Below are 21,572 nucleotides of genomic sequence, written 5' to 3' on the forward strand. Positions count from 1 at the left end.
TGCCAGTTTTCCGAGACTCTGTATTTAGTTAGCGCAGGCAGCATGAAGCAGGGCTTTTATTGTGAAGATAGGAAATGTGCAGTCGGCCTTTAGAGTTTTGACGGAAGGTACGGCGCGAGAGTCTGTTGAAATAAAAAGTGTTTCTCGCCTTCCTCTCGGTCATATTTTCCTAATAATGATCTTGCAGCAGCCAGCGTCATCTCACAAGACCCTCCGGTACCGTGAATGTCATTTAAGTGACGTCTTGGTGAAGATTGATGATCACTAATTTTTAGGTCTATTTTTTTTTAAAGCCTGGCTGGAAATCGACTGACAGACCCCCCGCGGTCGACTGGTAGCTCGTGATCGACGTAATGGGCACCCCTGTGCTAGAGTGTCTGCACATTTTACCGGCAATGACAGACATGGCACAGAGATGTATGGATAACCTGCAGATCCATTTGCAACGATAAATTCAACGAAATCACAAAGGTGAGTTTTGTTGATGTGCTAATCAGACATATCTAGTTGCGGCGTGACTGCCAGCTAATCGATGCTAACATGCTATGCTAATTGACGCTAACATGCTATTTACCGGCGGTGCTAAAGCAGACATGGCACAGAGATCTATGGATAACCTGCAGATGCATTTGCAACTATATCACGTTTCCTTCCACCCACATTTAATGCGAAAAAAACACTTACCAATCGATGGATTTAAGTTGCTCCAGTGTCAAAAGATGCGAAAGTCCTGATCGTTTGGTCCGCACATTTTACCGGCGATGCTAACGCAGCTATTCGGCCATGCTATGGCTATGAATAGCGTCAATAGCTATTCGCTCAATAGCTTCAGTTTCTTCTTTAATACTTTCATACTCCAACCATCTTTTTCAATACATGCGTAATCTGTTGAATCGCTTAAGTCGCTGAAATCCGAATTTGAATCCGAGTTAATGTCGCTATATCTTGCTGTGCTATTCGCCATTGTTTGTTTACATTGGCAGCACTGTATGACGTCACAGGGAAATGGATGGTCACATCCGAGGATGTTGTAGTCGTAATGATGTGTGCAGTCCTTTGAGACATTTGTGATTTGGGGCTATATAAATAAACATTGATTGATTGATTGATTGATCGCAAATAGCGAAAATCAAGCACTTTAAAGGTTTTTTTTAGGGATATTCGGACCGGTAAAATTTTGAAAAAAACTTCAAAAAATACAACAAGCCACTGGGAACTGATTTTTATTGTTTTTAACCCTTTTGAAATTGTGATAATGTTCCCCTTTAACAGTAATAGAATATGCTTAGATGCTATATGGCGCTGCTGTAGTGGCTGCTGTTGGCAGGAGCTCTGTGCTCTTGTGTCATCCTTTTGTGTTTCCCTCTTGTTTTCATGTGTTATTATATTTTTTTGCATTTTGGTCCAGGACCCTTTGGGACTGTGTGACAAGGGTTGGCACTTTAGTGACCTGTGTGGTGCTTTTTTTGTGGACTTCTGGATCTGCCTCCCGGGAGCCTTTTGGCCATGGAGACCAGCTGCTGGGTGTCTGCCACACCGGAGTTGGTTTGGAGAGACTGGAGGAGATGCGGATGAGGGGACAGGACTGCAGAGCTAGCACTGAGCGCTGGGACGGAGAGGCTTCGTGGTGTCTTGGCTGGGTGAGCAGGTCTCCTTGGATGTATCATCGCTCATCCATGCGGACTGGAAACTGGCCGAGAGTGGAGTCGGCTGTCTTGGTTGCTTTGTTGGGTCTGCTCCGGTCTCTGGCCATGCCCCCTCCACCCCAGCGGACGATGGCGTGGAACACCGCAGAGGCCACCACAGTGGATATGTTTCTTTTACTTTTTATTCATAGCTGTATGTAGAAGTGTCTGGTTGTATCTGCTGCTTTAATGTCTTTCATGTCCTTTGTGTTCTTTGATGTTTCCCTCTTACACACATGTAAGAGGGATGTGTACTATGGCTATGAGTAGTTTTGTTTTTTTTCTCCCTTGAACTCAGTCTGCACCCCCTCTCCAGGGCCCAGACTAAGACCGATTTTTTTATTTTATTTTAATCTTTTATTTTTTCTCCCATTTCCCCCCCCTCTTGTTTACCTGCATCTCATCTTTTTTGTAAGGGGCGCTGTTCTGTCTCCCTGTAATGTTTCTTTCATCTTGAATGGGATTGTGCTGAAAATTGTAATTTTCCTGACGGAATAAATAAAGTACTATCTAATCCAGGGGTAGGGAACCTATGGCTCGCGAGCCAGATGTGGCTCTTTTGATGACTGCATCTGGCTCTCGGATAAATCTGAGCTGACATTGCTTAACACGATAAATAATGAATAATTCCACTTGTAATCACAGTGTTAAAAATAACGTTCAAAATATAAAATATTGTCATGCATTTTTATGTTCAAGAAGTTGGTTCAAGAAATCATTTATTTATTATTGGTTAGTGTGGGGCTTGCCCTCCAGAGGGTTCTTCAGACCACCAAGCACTGACATGAGAGACAGTTTCAGGGTTACAATATTGTTTTATTTTTCAATAAGTCTCTCAGTTGCTTTCCAGCAATTGTCTTTTTCTCCTTCATTCTCGCTCGTGCTCTGGTTTCTAACCCCAAGCCCGCCTCTCCTCCTGGCTGCTGCTTATAACATAGCGACAGGTGATCAGATAAAAAGTTCCAGCTGGGCCATTTATGCACCTGTCGCTGAATTCGAGGCTGTCCTGGCAACACCCTGCTTTGCTGCAGGCCCGCAGGCCACCCCCCTTCCACAGTTAGCTTCAGAATAACAATGTTATTACAAAGAATAAGAGACGTCTCTAGAAATGTTGGTCTTTCTTAAAAATGCACGCATTTTGTTGTTTTCAGTGTTAAAAAAAAACATTAAAGGGGCTATTACGGAAATACATTTTAATATATTTGGCTTCTTGGCTCTCTCAGCCAAAAAGGTTCCCGGCCCCTGTTATACGATATTGTTAAACATTTCATAGGATTTTCAGAGGGAGGAAAATCCAAGACATTTAATAAAAAATGTAAAATGAACAAATACATAAAGAGAAAAAGAAAAAAATGGTTAAAAGCCATCATCCCGTGTAATTTTTTTTACCGTCCCCGGGACGACGGGACATCATTAATGTCAAGCTCCGGAAGTTACATTTTATTGTTTGCATTATTTGTTTCAGCATTGCACTTTGAAGATGGTGCCTCAGCTCTTTGATAGCTTTGGCTCGTTTTTCAGATCAGCAGACGGACTCAAAGTCTTTCTTACAGTATACATAAACGTTTCTCACTTCTATTCATTTATATCTAATTTCCTTAACCGACTGAATTAATAATCCATCCATCCATTTTCTACCGCTTATTCCCTTTTGGGGTCGCTGGCGCCTATCTCAGCTACAATCGGGCGGAAGGCGGGGTACACCCTGGACAAGTCGCCACCTCATCGTAGGGCCAACACAGATAGACAGACCACATTCACACTCACATTCACACACTAGGGCCAATTTAGTGTTGCCAATCAACCTAATCCCCAGGTGCATGTCTTTGGAAGTGGGAGGAAGCCGGAGTACCCGGAGGGAACCACGCATTCACGGGGAGAACATGCAAACTCCACACAGGAAGATCCCGAGCCTGGATTTGAACCCAGGACTGCAGGAACTTCGTATTGTGAGGCAGACGCACTAACCCCTCTTCCACCGTGAAGCCCTGAAATAATAATATTAACAAAGAATAATTTCTAAGTCTTTGTTAGCCGTTTGTGAAGTTTTGTACTCGCTCACATCCTGTTCATCTCCTGGGGGCTAAGCCCCCCCTGTCCTTAAAAGCTAGTGACGCCCCTGGGCACGCATATATGTGTCCTCTTTTTGGGATTTCAGAACGTGCGGTCAGCCTATTTAAACCTAACTTAGGTATTGGGTTTTAATATGTAAAAAACACTTTGACTCACTCAAGAAAAAGCGCTATATAATATAAATATAATTCACTTCACTTTAACTAAGCACCTCGACGCATGTCAGGTGACACTTCCGGGTTCGGAGTGAAAGGGAGGGAAAGTTGCCGGAACTTTCTTTCAACAATTATCTTAGAAAAAACTTCGCCCTCAAAAAACAAGAACCATCGTTCGGAAAGGCAACAAAATGAACACGACGAATATATATTAAGATAGAAGCCTTATCGACGCCTCGCTTGTTTCCGGCTTTGAGAGGAGTAGGGAGGGGGGTAAAGGGGGAGGAGTCGGAGTCGGCGTTCGCTCTGCAAAGTGCGGGATTCGAACGCTGAACCTCAAGCATGACGCCGGCACGGCAGAACGCAGCGTGAACAACTTTATTTTTTATTTTTCTGTGTTGTTTTTTTTTTGTTCAAGTTGTTGTTGTGTCGGCATGTCGGACAGCGCGTCCAGTTTCCTGCATATCGGAGACCTGGTGTCTCTGTACGCCGAAGGCACCGTCAATGGCTTCATCAGCACCCTGGGGTGAGGACACACACACACACACACACACGCACACACACACACACACACACCTGCCAGCTTGTGGTAAAAGTTGCGACTTGTGACGTCATTTCAAACTAGTGTGGTGTCTCTTCCATACCTCCCAGGAACACAAAGTCAAGCCAAACCATCAAAACTAGCAGTTTTACCTAACATTAAAAAAAAGTTTCACTCACACATCAACTTTCTTGTTTGTAAATGTGAGTGTGAATGTTGTCTGTCTATCTGTGTTGGCCCTGCGATGAGGTGGCGACTTGTCCAGGGTGTACCCCGCCTTCCGCCCGATTGTAGCTGAGATAGGCGCCAGCGCCCCCCGCGACCCCAAAAGGGAATAAGCGGTAGGAAATGGATGGATGGATGGAAATGTGAGTGTGAATGTTGTCTGTCTATCTGTGTTGGCCCTGCGATGAGGTGGCGGATTGTCCAGGGTGTACCCCGCCTTCCGCCCGATTGTAGCTGAGATAGGCGCCAGCGCCCCCCGCGACCCCAAAAGGAATAAGCGGTAGGAAATGGATGGATGGATGGAAATGTGAGTGTGAATGTTGTCTGTCTATCTGTGTTGGCCCTGCAATGAGGTGGCGACTTGTCCAGGGTGTACCCCGCCTTCCGCCCGATTGTAGCTGAGATAGGCACCAGCGCACCCCGTGACCCCAAAGGGAATAAGCGGTAGAAAATGGATAGGTGGATGGAAATGTGAGTGTGAATGTTGTCTGTCTATCTGTGTTGGCCCTGCGATGAGGTGGCGACATGTCCAGGGTGTACTCCGCCTTCCGCGCGATTGTAGCTGAGATAGGCGCCAGCGCCCCCCGCAACCCCAAAAGGGAATAAGCGGTAGAAAATGGATGGATGGATATAAATGTGAGTGTGAATGTTGTCGGTTCGTCTGTGTTGGCTCTGCGATGAGGTGGCGACTTGTCCAGGGTGTACGCCGCCTTCTGCCCGATTGTAGCTGAGATAGGCACCAGCGCCCCCCTCAACTCCAGAAGGGAATAGGCAGTAGAAAAATGGATGGATGGATGGAAATGTGAGTGTGAATGTTGTCTGTCTATCTGTGTTGGCCCTGCGATGAGGTGGCGACTTGTCCAGGGGTGTACACCGACTTCCGCCCGATTGTCGCTGAGATAGGCGACAGCGCCCCCCGCGACCCCAAAAGGGAATAAGCGGTAGAAAATGGATGGATGGATGGAAATGTGAGTGTGAATGTTGTCTGTCTATCTGTGTTGGCCCTACGATGAGGTGGCGACTTGTCCAGGGTGTATGACGCCTTCTGCCCGATTATAGCTGAGATAGGCACCAGCGCCCCTTGCTACCCCAAAAGGGAATTAGTGGTAGAAAATGGATGGAAATGTGAGTGTGAATGTTGTCACTCTATCTGTGTTGACCCTGCGATGAGGCGGCGACTTGTCCAGGGTGTACTCCGCCTTCCGCCCGACCGTAGCTGAGATAGGCACCAGCGCCCCTTGCTACCCCAAAAGGGAATAAGCGGTAGAAAATGGATGGAAATGTGAGTGTGAATGTTGTCACTCTATCTGTGTTGACCCTGCGATGAGGTGGCGACTTGTCCAGGGTGTACTCCGCCTTCCGCCCGATCGTAGCTGAGAGAGGCACCAGCGCCCCCCGCGACACCAAAAGGGAATAAGCGGTAGGAAATGGATGGATGGATGGAAATGTGAGTGTGAATGTTGTCTGTCTATCTGTGTTGGCCCTGCGATGAGGTGGCAACTTGTCCAGAGTGTAACCCGCCTTCCGCCCGATTGTAGCTGAGACAGGCGCCAGCTACCCCAAAAGGGAATAAGCGGTAGAAAAATGGATGGATGGATGGAAATGTGAGTGTGAATGTTGTCTGTCTATCTGTGTTGGCCCTGCGATGAGGGGGCGACTTGTCCAGGGTGTACGCCGCCTTCCGCCCGATCGTAGCTGAGATAGGCACCAGCGCCCCATGCGACCCCAAAAGGGAATAAGCGGTAGGAAATGGATGGATGGATGGAAATGTGAGTGTGAATGTTGTCTGTCTATCTGTGTTGGCCCTGCAATGAGGTGGCGACTTGTCCAGGGTGTACCCCGCCTTCCGCCCGATTGTAGCTGAGATAGGCGCCAGCGCCCCCAAAAGGGAATAAGCGGTAGGAAATGGATAGGTGGATAGAAATGTGAGTGTGAATGTTGTTGGTTTGTCTGTGTTGGCCCTGCGATGTGGTGGCGACTTGTCCAGGGTGTACGCCGCCTTCCGCCCGATTGTATCTGAGATAGGCGCCAGCGCCCCCCGCCACCCCAAAAGGGAATAAGCGGAAGAAAATGGATGGATGGATGGAAATGTGAGTGTGAATGTTGTCACTCTATCTGTGTTGACCCTGCAATGAGGTGGCGACTTGTCCAGGGTGTACACCGCCTTCTGCCCGATTGTAGCTGAGATAGGCGCCAGCGCCCCCCTGGACTCCAGAAGGGAATAGGCAGTAGAAAAATGGATGGATGGATGGAAATGTGAGTGTGAATGTTGTCTGTCTATCTGTGTTGGCCCTGCGATGAGGTGGTGATTTGTCCAGCGTGTACTCCGCCTTCCGCCCGATTGTTGCTGAGATAGGCGCCAGCGCCCCCAAAAGGGAATAAGCAGTAGAAAATGGATAGGTGGAGGGAAATGTGACTATGAATGTTGTCTGTCTATCTATGTTGGCCTTGCGATGAGGTGGCGACTTGTCCAGGGTGTACCCCGCCTTCCGCGCGATTGTAGCTGAGATAGGAGCCAGCGACCCCAAAAGGGAATAAGCGGTAGCAAATGGATAGATGGATGGAAATGTGAGTGTGAATGTTGTCTGTCTATCTGTGTTGGCCCTGCGATGAGGTAGCGACTTGTCCAGGGTGTACCCCGCCTTCCGCCCGATTGTAGCTGAGATAGGCGCCAGCGCCCCCCGCCACCCCAAAAGGGAAGAAGCGGTAGAAAATGGATGGATGGATGGATGGAAATCAGAGGGTGAATGTTGTCTGTCTATCTGTGTTGGCCCCGCGATGAGGTGGTGACTTGTCCAGGGTGTACCCCGCCTTCCGCCCGATTGTAGCTGAGATAGGCGCCAGCGCCCCCCGCGACTCCAAAGGGGAATAAGCGGTAGGAAATGAATGGATGGATATAAATGTAGGTGTGAATGTTGTCGAGCTGTCTGTGTTGGCCCTGCGATGAGGTGGCGACATGTCCAGGGTGTACGCCGCCTTCCGCCCGATTGTAGCTGAGATAGGCACCAGCGCCCCTTGTTACCCCAAAAGGGAATAAGCGGTAGGAAATGGATGGATGGATGGAAATATGAGTGTGAATGTTGTCTGTCTATCTGTGTTGGCCCTGCGATGAGGTGGCGACTTGTCCAGGGTGTACCCCGCCTTCCGCCCGATTGTAGCTGAGATAGGCGGCAGCGCCTCCCGCGACCCCAAAAGGGAATAAGCGGTAAAAAATGGATGGATGGATGGAAATGTGAGTGTGAATGTTGTTTGACCATCTGTGTTGGCCCTGCGATGAGGTGGCGACTTGTCCAGGGTGTACGACGCATTCCGCCCGATTGTAGCTGAGATAGGCACCAGCGCCCCTTGTTACCCCAAAAGGGAATAAGCGGTAGGAAATGGATGGAAATGTGAGTGTGAATGTTGTCACTCTATCTGTGTTGACCCTGCGATGAGGTGGCGACTTGTCCAGGGTGTACTCCGCCTTCCGCCCGATCGTAGCTGAGATAGGCACCAGCGACCGCAAAAGGGAATAAGCGGTAGAAAATGGATGGATGGATGGAAATGTGAGTGTGAATGTTGTCTTTCTATCTGTGTTGGCCCTGCGATGACGTAGCGACATGTCCAGGGTGTACACCGCCTCCCGCCTGACTGTAGCTGAGATAGGCACCAGCGCCCCCCGTGACCCCAAAAGGGAATAAGCGGTAGGAAATGGATGGAAATGTGAGTGTGAATGTTGTCACTCTATCTGTGTTGACCCTGCGATGAGGTGGCGACTTGTCCAGGGTGTACTCCGCCTTCCGCCCGATCGTAGCTGAGATTCAGCGCCCCCCCGCGACCCCAAAAGGGAATAAGCGGTAGAAAATGGATGGATGGATGGAAATGTGAGTGTGAATGTTGTCTGTCTATCTGTGTTTACCCTGCGATGAGGTGGCGACTTGTCCAGGGTGTACTCCGCCTTCCGCCCGATCGTAGCTGAGATAGGCACCAGCGTCCCCCGTGACCCCAAAAGGGAATAAGCGGTAGAAAATGGATGGATGGATGGAAATGTGAGTGTGAATGTTGTCTAACTGTGTTGGCCCCTCAATGAGGTGGCGACTTGTCCAGGGTGTACCCCGCCTTCCGCCCGATTGTAGCTGAGATAAGCGCCAGCGCCCCCAAAAGGGAATAAGCGGTAGGAAATGGATAGGTGGATAGAAATGTGAGTGTGAATGTTGTCGGTTTGTCTGTGTTGGCCCTGCGATGTGGTGGCGACTTGTCCAGGGTGTACGCCGTCTTCCGCCCGATTGTAGCTGAGATAGGCGCCAGCGCCCCCCGCCACCCCAAAAGGGAATAAGCGGAAGAAAATGGATGGATGGATGGAAATGTGAGTGTGAATGTTGTCACTCTATCTGTGTTGACCCTGCAATGAGGTGGCGACTTGTCCAGGGTGTACGCCGCCTTCTGCCCGATTGTAGCTGAGATAGGCGCCAGCGCCCCCCTCGACTCCAGAAGGGAATAGGCAGTAGAAAAATGGATGGATGGATGGAAATGTGAGTGTGAATGTTGTCTGTCTATCTGTGTTGGCCCTGCGATGAGGTGGCGACTTGTCCAGGGTGTACGCCGCCTTCCGCCCGATTGTAGCTGAGATAGGCACCAGCGCCCCTTGCTACCCCAAAAGGGAATAAGCGGTAGAAAATGGATGGAAATGTGAGTGTGAAGGTTGTCACTCTATCTGTGTTGACCTTGCAATGAGGTGGCGACTTGTCCAGGGTGTACCCCGCCTTCCGCCCGATTGTAGCTGAGATAGGCACCAGCGCCCCCCGCGACCCCAAAAGGGAATAAGCCGTAGGAAATGGATGGATGGATGGAAATGTGAGTGTGAATGTTGTCTGTCTATCTGTGTTGGCCCTGCGATGAGGTGGCGACTTGTCCAGGGTGTACCCCGCCTTCCGCCCGATTGTAGCTGAGATAGGCGCCAGCGCCCCCCGCCACCCCAAAAGGGAAGAAGCGGTAGAAAAATGGATGGATGGATGGATGGAAATCAGAGGGTGAATGTTGTCTGTCTATCTGTGTTGGCCCCGCGATGAGGTGGCGACTTGTCCAGGGTGTACCCCGCCTTCCGCCCGATTGTAGCTGCGATAGGCGCCAGCGCCCCTTGTTACCCCAAAAGGGAATAAGCGGTAGAAAATGGATGGATGGATGGAAATATGAGTGTGAATGTTGTGTGTCTATCTGTGTTGGCCCTGCGATGAGGTGGCGACTTGTCCAGGGTGTACTCCGCCTTCCGCCCGATCGTAGCTGAGATTCAGCGCCCCCCCGCGACCCCAAAAGGGAATAAGCGGTAGAAAATGGATGGATGGATGGAAATGTGAGTGTGAATGTTGTCTGTCTATCTGTGTTTACCCTGCGATGAGGTGGCGACTTGTCCAGGGTGTACTCCGCCTTCCGCCCGATCGTAGCTGAGATAGGCACCAGCGCCCCCCGTGACCCCAAAAGGGAATAAGCGGTAGTAAATGGATGGATGGATGGAAATGTGAGTGTGAATGTTGTATATCTGTGTTGGCCCTGCAATGAGTTGGCGACTTGTCCAGGGTGTACCCCGCCTTCCGCCCGATTGTAGCTGAGATAGGCGCCAGCGCCCCCAAAAGGGAATAAGCGGTAGAAAATGGATAGGTGGATGGAAATGTGAGTGTGAATGTTGTCTGTCCATCTGTGTTGGCCCTGCGATGAGATGGCGACATGTCCAGCGTGTACTACGCCTTCCGCCCGATTGTAGCTGAGATAGGCGCCAGCGCCCCCCGCGACCCCAAAAGGGAATAAGCGGTAGAAAATGGATGGATGGATATAAATGTGAGTGTGAATGTTGTCTGTTTGTCTGTGTTGGCCCTGCGATGAGGTGGCGACTTGTCCAGGGTGTACGCCGCCTCCCGCCCGATTGTTGCTGAGATAGGAGCCAGCGCCCCCAAAAGGGAATAAGCGGTAGAAAATGGATAGGTGGATGGAAATGTGAGTGTGAATGTTGTCGGTTTGTCTGTGTTGGCCCTGCGATGAGGGGGAAACTTGTCCAGGGTGTACGCCGCCTTCCGCCCGATTGTAGCTGAGATAGGCGCCAGCGCCCCCAAAAGGGAATAAGCGGTAGAAAATGGATAGGTGGATGGAAATATGAGTGTGAATGTTGTCTGTCTATCTGTGTTGGCGCTGCGATGAGGTGGCGACATGTCCAGCGTGTACTCCCCCTCCCGCCCGATTGTAGCTGAGATAGGCGCCAGCGCCCCCCGCGACCCCAAAAGGGAATAAGCGGTAGGAAATGGATGGATGGATATAAATGTGAGTATGAATGTTGTCGGTTTGTCTGTGTTGGCCCTGCGATGAGGTGGCGACTTGTCCAGTGTGTACTACGCCTTCCGCCCGATTGTAGCTGAGATAGGCGCCAGCGCCCCCCGCGACCCCAAAGGGAATAAGCGGTAGAAAAATGGATGGATGGATGGAAATATATGTTTTGTTTGTGCTGGTCCTGGCTTCTTTACTGTGTTTTAGTCAGACACAGCGCCACCTGCTGCTGTGGCATGCAATCATTAGCCCGCCTTTGCAATTTTTTGTATAGTCGAACATGTGTTTTAAAGGCCTACTGACATGAGATTTTCTTATTTAAACGGGGATAGCAGGTCCATTCTATGTGTTATACTTGATCATTTCGCGATATTTCCATATTTTTGCTGAAAGGATTTAGTAGAGAAAATCGACAATAAAGTTCAAATTTTTTGGTCACTAATAAAAAAGCCTTGCCTGTACCGGAAGTAGCAGACGATGTGAGAGTGACGTCACTGGTTGTAGAGCTCCACACATCCTCACATTGTTTACAATCATGGGTACCAGAGCGATTCGGACCGAGAAAGCGACAATTTCCCCATTAATTTGAGCGAGGATGAAAGATTTGTGGATGAGGAAATTTAGAGTGAAAGACTAGAAAAAAAAAGGCGATTGAATTGGGAGCGATTCAAATGTTTTTAGACACATTTACTAGGATAATTCTGGGAAATCCCTTATCTGCTATTGTGTTGCTAGTGTTTTAGTGAGTTAAATAGTACCTGATAGTCAGCCTATTCAAAGGTAACTTAGATATTGGGTTTCACTATGTAAAACACTTTGACTCACTCGAGAAAAAGCGCTGTATAAATATAATCCGCTTCACTTTAACTAATTTCCGCCCCCTGCGGCGCACCGCGACGCATGTCAGGTGACACTTCCGGGTTTGGAGTGAAGGGGAGGAAAAGTTGCCGGAACTTTCTTTCAACGACAATTATCATAGAAAAACTTTGCGCTCAAAAAACAAGCACCATCGTTTGGAAAGGCAAAGGAAAAGGGAAATCCCTTATCTTTCTATTGTGTTGCTAGTGTTTTAGTGAGTTAAATAGTACCTGATAGTCGGAGGGTTGTGTCCACGGGTGACTTGACGCCAGTCTCTGAGGGAAGTCGACGACAGCTGCATGGACGGCGCAAGCTCCGCCGATCTCCGGTAAGAGGCGACTTATTACCACAATTTTCTCACCGAAACCTGCCAGTTGACATGTAGTCTGGATCCATGTTCGCTTGACCGCTCTGATCCATAGTAAAGTTTCACCTTCGGGATTGTAAACAAGGAAACACAGTGTGTTTGTGTGGCTAAAGGCTAAAGCTTCCCATCTCCGTCTTTCTACTTTGACTTCTCCATTATTAATTGAACAAATTGCAAAAGATTCAGCAACACAGATGTCCAGAATACTGTGTAATTATGCGATGAAAAGAGAGGACTTTTAGCTGTAAGTGGTGCTGGGCTAATATGTCCCCTCTAACCAATAACGTCACAAACATGAGTCATCATTCCGCAACGTTTTCAACAGGAAGCTCTGCAGGAAATTGAAAATTGTAATTTAGTAAACTAAAAAGGCCGTATTGGCATGTGTTGCAATCTTAATATTTCATCATTGCATCCGTGACTCTTGGATATATTATACACACGCCCCCCCCCCTCTCTCCGTGCGTTCGTTGAGGTGGGCGGGGTTGGGAGCGCGTGTATATTATATCCAAGAGTCACGGATACACGGCATCATGGGTAATCCCTATGCAGTGTTTTTAATGTGCCACTGAGCCAATACTCACCAGAAATGTGCTTGGTGTGGGTTCACAGAGTGTGGCGCATATTAGTAAGAGTTTTAAAGTTGTTTATATCACAACCATCAGTGTAAAAGGTACGGCTGTTGACCAAGTATGCATTGCAATCTCGTATGAGTAGCAGCGAAATGCATGCGTACAGCCGGCACGCGGACAGCATGGTGTAAAAGTGAGGGTGATGGCAAGCTGTAGAGCAGTGGTCCCCAACCACCGGGCCGCGGACGCAGAATAATTTAAAAAAATTTTTTTTTTAGTCATACTCAATTATTTACTGCATGCCATTGGTAAGCGCAGGGGTGAGAAGAGGTTTTAAATTAATTAGCGTCCCGGCGGCTATTCAAGGAAATACGGTAGTTTATATATCAATGATGAAATATTAACATTGCAACACATGCCAATACGGCCTTTTCAGTTTACTAAATTACAATTTTAAATTTCCCGCAGAGCTACCACAAAGCGAAGGACATACACTATTCCATTTCCTATTATGCGGCTCATTTTTATTTGACATTTATTGATATATCTTCTGTGACATCATGCACAAAAGTGTACTTAATTTGTTTTTAACTATTGTAGTGGTGTTCTGTACAAAAAGTTCTCTATGTTTTAGTGTTATTTTGATAAGTCCTCTTGGTGACATAATTCACAAAAGTGCACTAGTAGCTTGTTTTCAAATGTCTCTGACAATCTTGCACTTTCTGTTTTGGAAATGACATGAATGTTTGTGCCACTGCTTAATAACTGTTTTGATTAATACACTTTTGGTCAATTGACTTAGTTGTGATTTCCCTCTCCGCATGAAAGTTTAAAATGAGCATATATTAATGCAGTATGAACAAGAATGTTTTAATGTAGACACAGAATCATCATACTGCTGTGATTATATGCATCAAGTCTTCATTCAAGGCTAAGGCAAAATATGGAGATATATATCGTGTATCGTGACATGGCTTAAAAATATCGAGGTATTAATAAAAGGCCGTATCGCCCAGCCCTAATCCCAAAATTCAAACTATTCTTACATTCATGCTACATTCTGTCAGCATTTACCTTCAACTTCAGCATTGGAGCATTCACACGCAATTCCTTCAAGAATTGCCTCTTCTAGCTACTATTTGCTATTTCCAAGCTTGTTGACATGACTGAGAAAAACCCAAAGGAGAAGCTTTATGTTGCCAGTTACCCAGCATGCAACAGTTAGCCCAAAACAAAGTCTCCTCCAGTCAGAAGTGGAAGTTTCAAGTGTGTTGTCTTGCCTCAGGTTCAGTATGTACACGTTCAACCTGCGACACCAGTCCGGTTTCCCTGAAATCCCCCTGATGTTACTGACTAATTTGACTCTTTAAACACAGCGTGTTTGCTTTATTTTGACAGTAGTCACACGGTAGAAATCTCTCCTGGACGTTCACTTCACCGCATCCTCTTCCTGGCCACCGTCCACTTGACACAGGGGTCTGGAACCTATGGCTCTCGAGCCAGATGTGGCTCTTTTGATGACTGCATCTGGCTCTCGGATAAATCTTATCTGACATTGCTTAACACGATAAGTAATAAATCATTCCACTTGTAATCACAGTGTTAAAAATAACGTTGAAGTTATACAAACCCCGTTTCCATATGAGTTGGGACATTGTGTTAGATGTAAATATAAACGGAATACAATGATTTGTAAATCCTTTTCAACCCATATTCAGTTGAGTGCACTACAAAGACAACATATTTGATGTTCAAACTCATAAACTTTATTTTTTTTGCAAATAATAATTAACTTAGAATATCATGGCTGCAACACATGCCGAAGTAGTTGGGAAAGGACATGTCAACCACTGTGTTACATCACTTTTTCTTTAAACAACGCTCAATAAACGTTTGGGAACTGAGGAAACTAATTGTTGAAGCTTTGAAAGTGGAATTCTTTCCCATTCTTGTTTTATGTAGAGCTTCAGTCGTTCAACAGTCCGGGGTCTCCGCTGTCTTATTTTACGCTTCATAATGCGCCACACATTTTCGATGGGAGACAGGTTTGGACTGCAGACGGGCCAGGAAAGTACCCGCACTCTTTTTATACAAAGTTACGCTGCTGTAGCACTTGTCTTGCTGAAATAAGCAGGGGCGTCCATGAAACCATGTCTTGGCCACTAATACACCCTCATACCATCACAGATGCTGGCTTTTGAACTTTGCAATCCAAATGGTTATTTTCTTCTTAGTTCTGGAGGACACCACGTCCTCTGTTTCCAAATATAATTTGAAATGTGGACTCGTCAGACCACAGAACACCTTTCCACTTTGCATCAGTCGATCTTAGGTGAGCTCGGGCACAGCCAAGCTGGCGACGTTTCAGGATATTGTTGATAAATGGGTTTGGCTTTGCATAGTAGAGATTTAACTTGCACTTACCGATGTAGCGAACAACTGTAGTTACTGACAGTGGTTTTATGAAGTGTTCCTGAGCCCATGTGGTGATATCATTTACACACTGAAGTCAGTTTTTGATGCAGTACCGCCTAAGTGATCAACGGTCCGTAATATCATCGCTTACGTGCAGTGATTTCTCCAGATTCTCTGAACTTTTTGACGATTTTACGGACCGTAGATGGTAAAATCCCTAAAATCCTTGCAATAGCTCGTTGAGAAATGTTGTTCTAAAACTTTTCGACAATTTGCTTACAAAGTGGTGACCCTCACCCCATCCTTGTTTGTGAATTACTTAGCATTTCATCATGTAAGCTGCTTTTATACCCAATCATGGCACCCACCTGTTCCCAATTAGCCTGCACACCTGTGGGATGTTCCATATAAGTGTTTGATGAGCATTCCTCAACTTTATCAGTATTTATTGCCACCTTTCCCAACTTTTTTGTCACGTGTTGCTGGCATAAAATTCTAAAGTTAATGATTATTTGCAAAAAAAATGTTTATCAGTTTGAACATCAAATATATTGTCTTTGTAGCATATTCAACTGAATATGGGTTGAAAAGGATTTGCAAATCAATGTATTCTGTTTATATTTACATCTAACACAATTTCCCAACTCATATGGAAACGGGGTTTGTAAAACATTCTCATGCATTTTAATCCAACCATCCATTTTTCTACCGCACCTGTTCAAGAAGTCGCATTAATGGTAAGAAGTATTATATTTATTATTGGTTAGCTTCAGAATAACAATGTTATTAAAAAGAACCAGAGTCTTATTATACTCTAAAAATGTTGGTCTTACTTAAAAATGCACGCCTTTAGTTGTATTCAGTGTTAAAAAATATTACATGGCTCTCACGGAAATACATTTGGAAATATCTGGCTTTCATGGCTCTCCCAGCCAAAAAGGTTCCCGACCCCTGACTTGACAGCTAATTTCATGGAGTAACGGGATAAAAAAAGGGATTTTGCAAATTTGGTAAATACATAACCAAAAAATTTATATTTTGTTGTTTTCTTACTGTACTGAAAATGAACCGAACCGTGACCTCTAAACCGAGGTACGTACCGAATGAAATTTTTGTGTACTGTTACACCCCTAATATACAATATATATATATATATATATATATATATATATATATATATATATATATATATATATATATATATCACACCGAGCATGTCGCCGTGGTTTGTGCAGCTCTTTGAGACATTTGTGATTTAGGGCTATATAAATAAACATTGATTGATATATAAAATACTTAAAAATATGTACACCCCTGGCTACCCCCTCCCTCCACCAAACACATATCCCGAATTCGGAGGTCTTAAAGTTGGCAAGTATGGCTATTGTATCCTCCTACGGTGTGTAGTGAAGCATGTTTAGCTATTCCTCGTCCTCCAGTGATAATGGTACCTGTGAGAAACATCCTTTTATCTGCCGCCATGGGGGCGAGGATTATTGATGTATCCATCCATCCATTTCCTACAGCTTATTCCCTATGGGCTCACGGGGGGCGCTGGTGCCTATCTTAGCTACAATCGGGCGGAATGTGGTGTACATCCTGGACAAGTCGCCACCTCATCGCAGGGCCGATTAGTGATTTAGAAGTAGCTAAAACACTGCCGACTGCGGGTAGACGTTAGCTGTTAGCCAGCTAGCCATGTCTTGAAGCACCTCTTCCCGAGGGTGTTTCAGTGTTATAACTTCACCTTTATCTTTACTTTTTGGACCAAAATGCGTCCATTCTCCCTTTTCTGTCTACGCCCGTGTCTGCTTCTAAGTACTCTGTGTGTGTGCGCTGCCGAACATGCTCCTCCTCTCATAAAACCAGCAATGGCACGACGTAACGTCATGCCCGGGAACCGGTACTTTTCAAACAGAGTATAGTACCATTTTAGTATACTATATAGTACCGGTGTACCGCACAGCCTCACGTCATGTTAATGAACCTGCCAAGAAGTGACTTACTAGTTTTTAAATTTTCAGGCATAACCAAAAGCAAGTCCTTAAACGAGCTTATTTTACTTGTTTGCTGACTAAATGAACAAAATGTGGTGACTTGAAAAAAAAAATGTAGAGAGGCTGTACGTTTAAAGTACAAGTCACAACAACACACCTGTCAACTACATAAAAGGATGCTTTTGCCTCGATGCTCAATGGTAAAGAATGTGTGTGTCTGTGTGTGGGGTCTAGCTCTTAAAGAGCCTTTAAAATCACTTTTGTGACTCAACATGTTTGTTGTTAGTGCAGCTGAGAAATGCTTGACAAAAGATGTGTAAGTGAGACGTCGCCTTTTGTATTGGACTTAATAGGATCTCTGCTTTTTCTGTCCCAGGGTCAAAGTGTGCTTTTACGCCATTATCAGGGTTGGGCGATATGGCTGAAAACTGTATCACGATATAAGTGTTTTATATCAGTCGATATCGATAATTGTAGGACCTAAAAGAAATGTATTAGGAACTAACCCTTGTGTGGTGTTTGGGTCTCTGGCACCCGTTTTCAGTTTTTATTAAAATAAAAATGATACAATTAATTCATTTTTCAAACTGAGACTCACTGATTTTGGCTCATTTTCTGTGAAGAACATATATCAGAATATATATTTAATGATCACACACATACCATATAGACCCCCCGCGCCACCAAACACATTTTTATTACATATAAGATGTCCGGGTCCACTTGACCCGGGGCTAAAAGAAGTGTCGAAATTGATGTTCTGTGTACCACATCCACCCACCCACACACACACTGCAGGCCTAGACAGGAGGAGGACAGAGTGTCGGTACACAGAACATCAGAGGGTCAAATGTGCGAGAAAATGAGAGCAGACAGTGTTGACAAACAATGTTGCAACCTTGTGTTTTCGTTAAAAGAAAAATTATACAATTAATTAATTTTTCAAACTGAGACTCACTGACTTTGGCTCATTTTTTGTGAAGAATATATATCAGAATACATATTTAATGACAACACACCATACACCCCCCCCTACACATTTATATTACTTATAAGATGTCCGGGTCCACTGGACCCACGGGCTAATAGAAGTGTGGAAATTGATGTTCTGTGTACCACATACACCCACCGACCCACCCACACACACACACACGCATACACACTGCAGGCCTAGACAGGAGGTGGACAGAATGTAGGTACACAGAACACAGAGGGTCAAATGTGCGAGAAAATGAGAGCAGACCGTGTTGACAAACAATGTTGCAACCTTGTGTTTTTGTTAAAAGAAAAATGATACAATCAATTCATTTTTCAAACTGAGACTCACTGACTTTGGCTCATTTTCTGTGAAGAACATATATCACATCAGAGTGTCAAATGTGCGAGAAAATGAGAGCAGACCGTGTTGACAAACAATGCTGCAACTTTGTTGCAACAATTGATGTTCTGTGTACCGCACCCCTCCCCCCAACACACACACACACACACACACACACCTGGACAGGAGGAGGACAGAGTGTAGGTACACAGGATATTAGAGGGTCAAATGTGCGAGAAAATGAGAGCAGACCGTGTTGACAAACAATGTTGTAGCCTTGTGTGGGAACCGCAGGTGCAGAAACACAAAATAAAAATTTATATGGGATGCGGAAACTGGCCGAGAAATTTTCTGTGCAACGTTCATATTGTTATGACTCAGCCAGTATTTGTGGGTCTAATGGACCCGTTGCAATTTTGTGGTATCTAATTACTCACAATCACACACTTTTATATTAAAATACTGAACAGATGTTTCAGTATTTTAACATAAAAGTGTTTGATTGATCCCCAAACTAAGTCCCAAGTAAAAAAAAATACAATATTATTTTATGTTTTAGTTTAATTTTTTAAAATCTGTCCTTTCTAATCCAGTTTACTGTTGTTACCTGTTGTCTCCTAGCCGCTCAGTCAAATCATATTGTTATAAAATGCATTTTCCCATCGATAACGTGACATCATCAGCGGCAAGTGCGCGCTCTTGCAGTCAATTACTGCGCGAGGAATATGTATATATATACGTACATATATATAATTATATATACACATACTATGAAGACAGTACCACTTTTATATTTTCCTTTGTTTGTTTTTTATTGTAGCTGAGATAGGCGCCAGCGCCCCCCACGACCCCAAAAAGGGAATAAGCAGTAGAAAATGGATGGATGGATGTTTTTTATTGTAGCAACATGGTGCGGCTCCTGGCCAAATTGTTTTAACCCAATGCTGCCCCCGAGTCAAAAAGTTTGGGGACCCCTGGTTTACACAGTCACCTTTAGGGGACCTCGGACTGTATGGCGACAAAAAAACAGGTTCTCTAAAGGGAAACAATTCTTAAATTAACCATGAACCCCATGAACCATATTAATTCTTTTTTTCCCAGGGTCCCCAGTAAGAATGATCAGCACATTACTTCATCAATCAAGAGATTTAAAGACGTGTATGAGCTGACTGGGCAGTGGCCATTTTACCTCATTTTTTTTTTATGCTTCCACAACCTGTAGAAAGAGTGGTCCCCACAAGTCCTGAACAACAACTTGGTCCCCATTCCAAATGATAACCAATGTGTGTGTGTGTGTGTGTGTGTGTAGGTTGGTGGATGACCGCTGTGTGGTGGAACCAGCTGCCGGAGACCTGGAGAACCCACCCAAGAAATTCAGAGGTCAGCTTGTAGTCTGTCATGGTGCCAATTTTCCGATGCCTTTACTTTGAAAAAATGGGGCAGGCGATCCTAACTGGTGTGCGAGAGTAAATATTAATAACATGTGTGATGCGTGTCCAGAGCATCCGACACACACTTACGGTGATCTAGTTAAAAAGTAGATCAGAGTGATTGACGGCGCCAAGTGACCACGAGGAGGTGGAGCTTCAAAGTCAAAATGACTCATCCAACCAGGAGAAGTTTATGTTGTGTAACTAGAGCAGTGGTTCTTAACCTGGGTTCGATCGAACCCTAGGGGTTCGGTGAGTCGGCCTCAGGACTTCGGCGGAGGTCCAAACACACCAGACTCATCGTGTAAATACAAACTTGTCCCTATCCGTCTTTGACAATCCGTCAAAGACCAAGGAGCTGGTCATTGACTTTGGGAGATCGAGTCCACGGTCACAACCTATTGTGATCGAGGGAGTTGAGGTACAGACCGTGGACTCATTCAAGTACCTCGGGGTTTGGGTGGACAATAAGCTGGACTGGACTGTTAACACGGACCACCAGTACAAGAAAGGACAGAGCAGGCTGTACTTCCTCAGGAGACTGCACTCCTTCAACATTTGTAGAAAACTCCTGTGGATGTACTACCAGTCTGTGGTTGCCAGTGTTCTGTTCTACATGGTAGTGTGCTGGGGGGGCATTACATCTAAGAAGGACAGTTCCAGACTTGAGAAACTGATCAGGCGGGCCGGTTCTACAATCGGAATGAAACTGGACTCACTAGTGACGGTGGCAGAGAAGAGGACTGTGGACAAACTAGTGAGCATCCTGGATGATGCCAGTCACCCTCTGCATAGTGTTATTAGTAGCCAGAGGAGCCTGTTCAGTGCTAGACTGCTTCATCCCAAGTGCAGGACTAATAGACTCAAGAACTCCTTTGTCCCACACGCCATTAGACTGTACAACACCTCTCTGGGGCGGGGGGCAGGGGGTACTAGGATGACAGGGGATGCATAACATTAACAGTGCAATACGTTTTCAGAACATGGTCACTACTGCCTACTTTGTCTTGTTCTATTCTTATTTTACTGTTATATTGTTATTCCCATTGTTTTTATTATTTTTGTAATATTTCTCTATTTTGTTTCCTTTTAAACCCCCATTATTTACTTTTTACTTTTTTCTTTAAATTGATCTCAACTCTGTACACTGCTGCTGGAATTTTAATTTTCCTGAAGGAACTTTCCTGAAGGAATCAATAAAGTACTATCTATCTATCTATCTATCTATCTATCGGCGTATAACGCATACGGCAACAGCTGACTGATTTGCAAGTGTGTAATTTGTTGTGAGTTCATGCACTGTGTTGGTTTTGTTGCTTGAAGAAGGTGATGCTAATGCAAGATTCAATTTGTGCAGCAGTAAAAAAAAACATGGTAACATTTTAGTATGAGGAACATATTCACCATTAACTAGTTGCTTATTAACATGTAAATTAGTAACATATTGGCTCTTAACTAGTCATTATTAATGCCTTATTAGTGACTTATTCGGCATGGCCTTATTATAACCCCAACCAAATAACTCTGAATTAAGTCTTTATTACTTATAATATGTTCACCTAGATTCCAAATAACTCTAAATTTGACATGATCTATGGTCTGGATTATTGTTTTGTTAATTGTTGTTAGTTTTTGGACTCTTGTA

The 21,572-nt window shown here is 45.4% G+C and overlaps 1 protein-coding gene across 1 annotated transcript in view; it reads left to right on the top strand.

The window, feature by feature from the left end:
- The first annotated feature begins 4,206 nt into the window (after nucleotides 1-4,206).
- itpr3 (inositol 1,4,5-trisphosphate receptor, type 3) overlaps nucleotides 4,207-21,572 on the top strand; it is a 140,654-nt gene continuing 123,288 nt past the window's right edge. Inside the window, exons 1-2 of the mRNA XM_061902779.1 lie at nucleotides 4,207-4,439; nucleotides 19,807-19,877. Of these exons, the coding sequence (XP_061758763.1) occupies nucleotides 4,348-4,439; nucleotides 19,807-19,877 (163 nt within the window). The 5' untranslated portion in view covers nucleotides 4,207-4,347. The remainder of the gene's footprint in view (nucleotides 4,440-19,806; nucleotides 19,878-21,572) is intronic.

This window comes from Nerophis ophidion, linkage group LG06 (assembly GCF_033978795.1).
Source record: "Nerophis ophidion isolate RoL-2023_Sa linkage group LG06, RoL_Noph_v1.0, whole genome shotgun sequence".
NCBI lineage: Eukaryota > Metazoa > Chordata > Actinopteri > Syngnathiformes > Syngnathidae > Nerophis > Nerophis ophidion.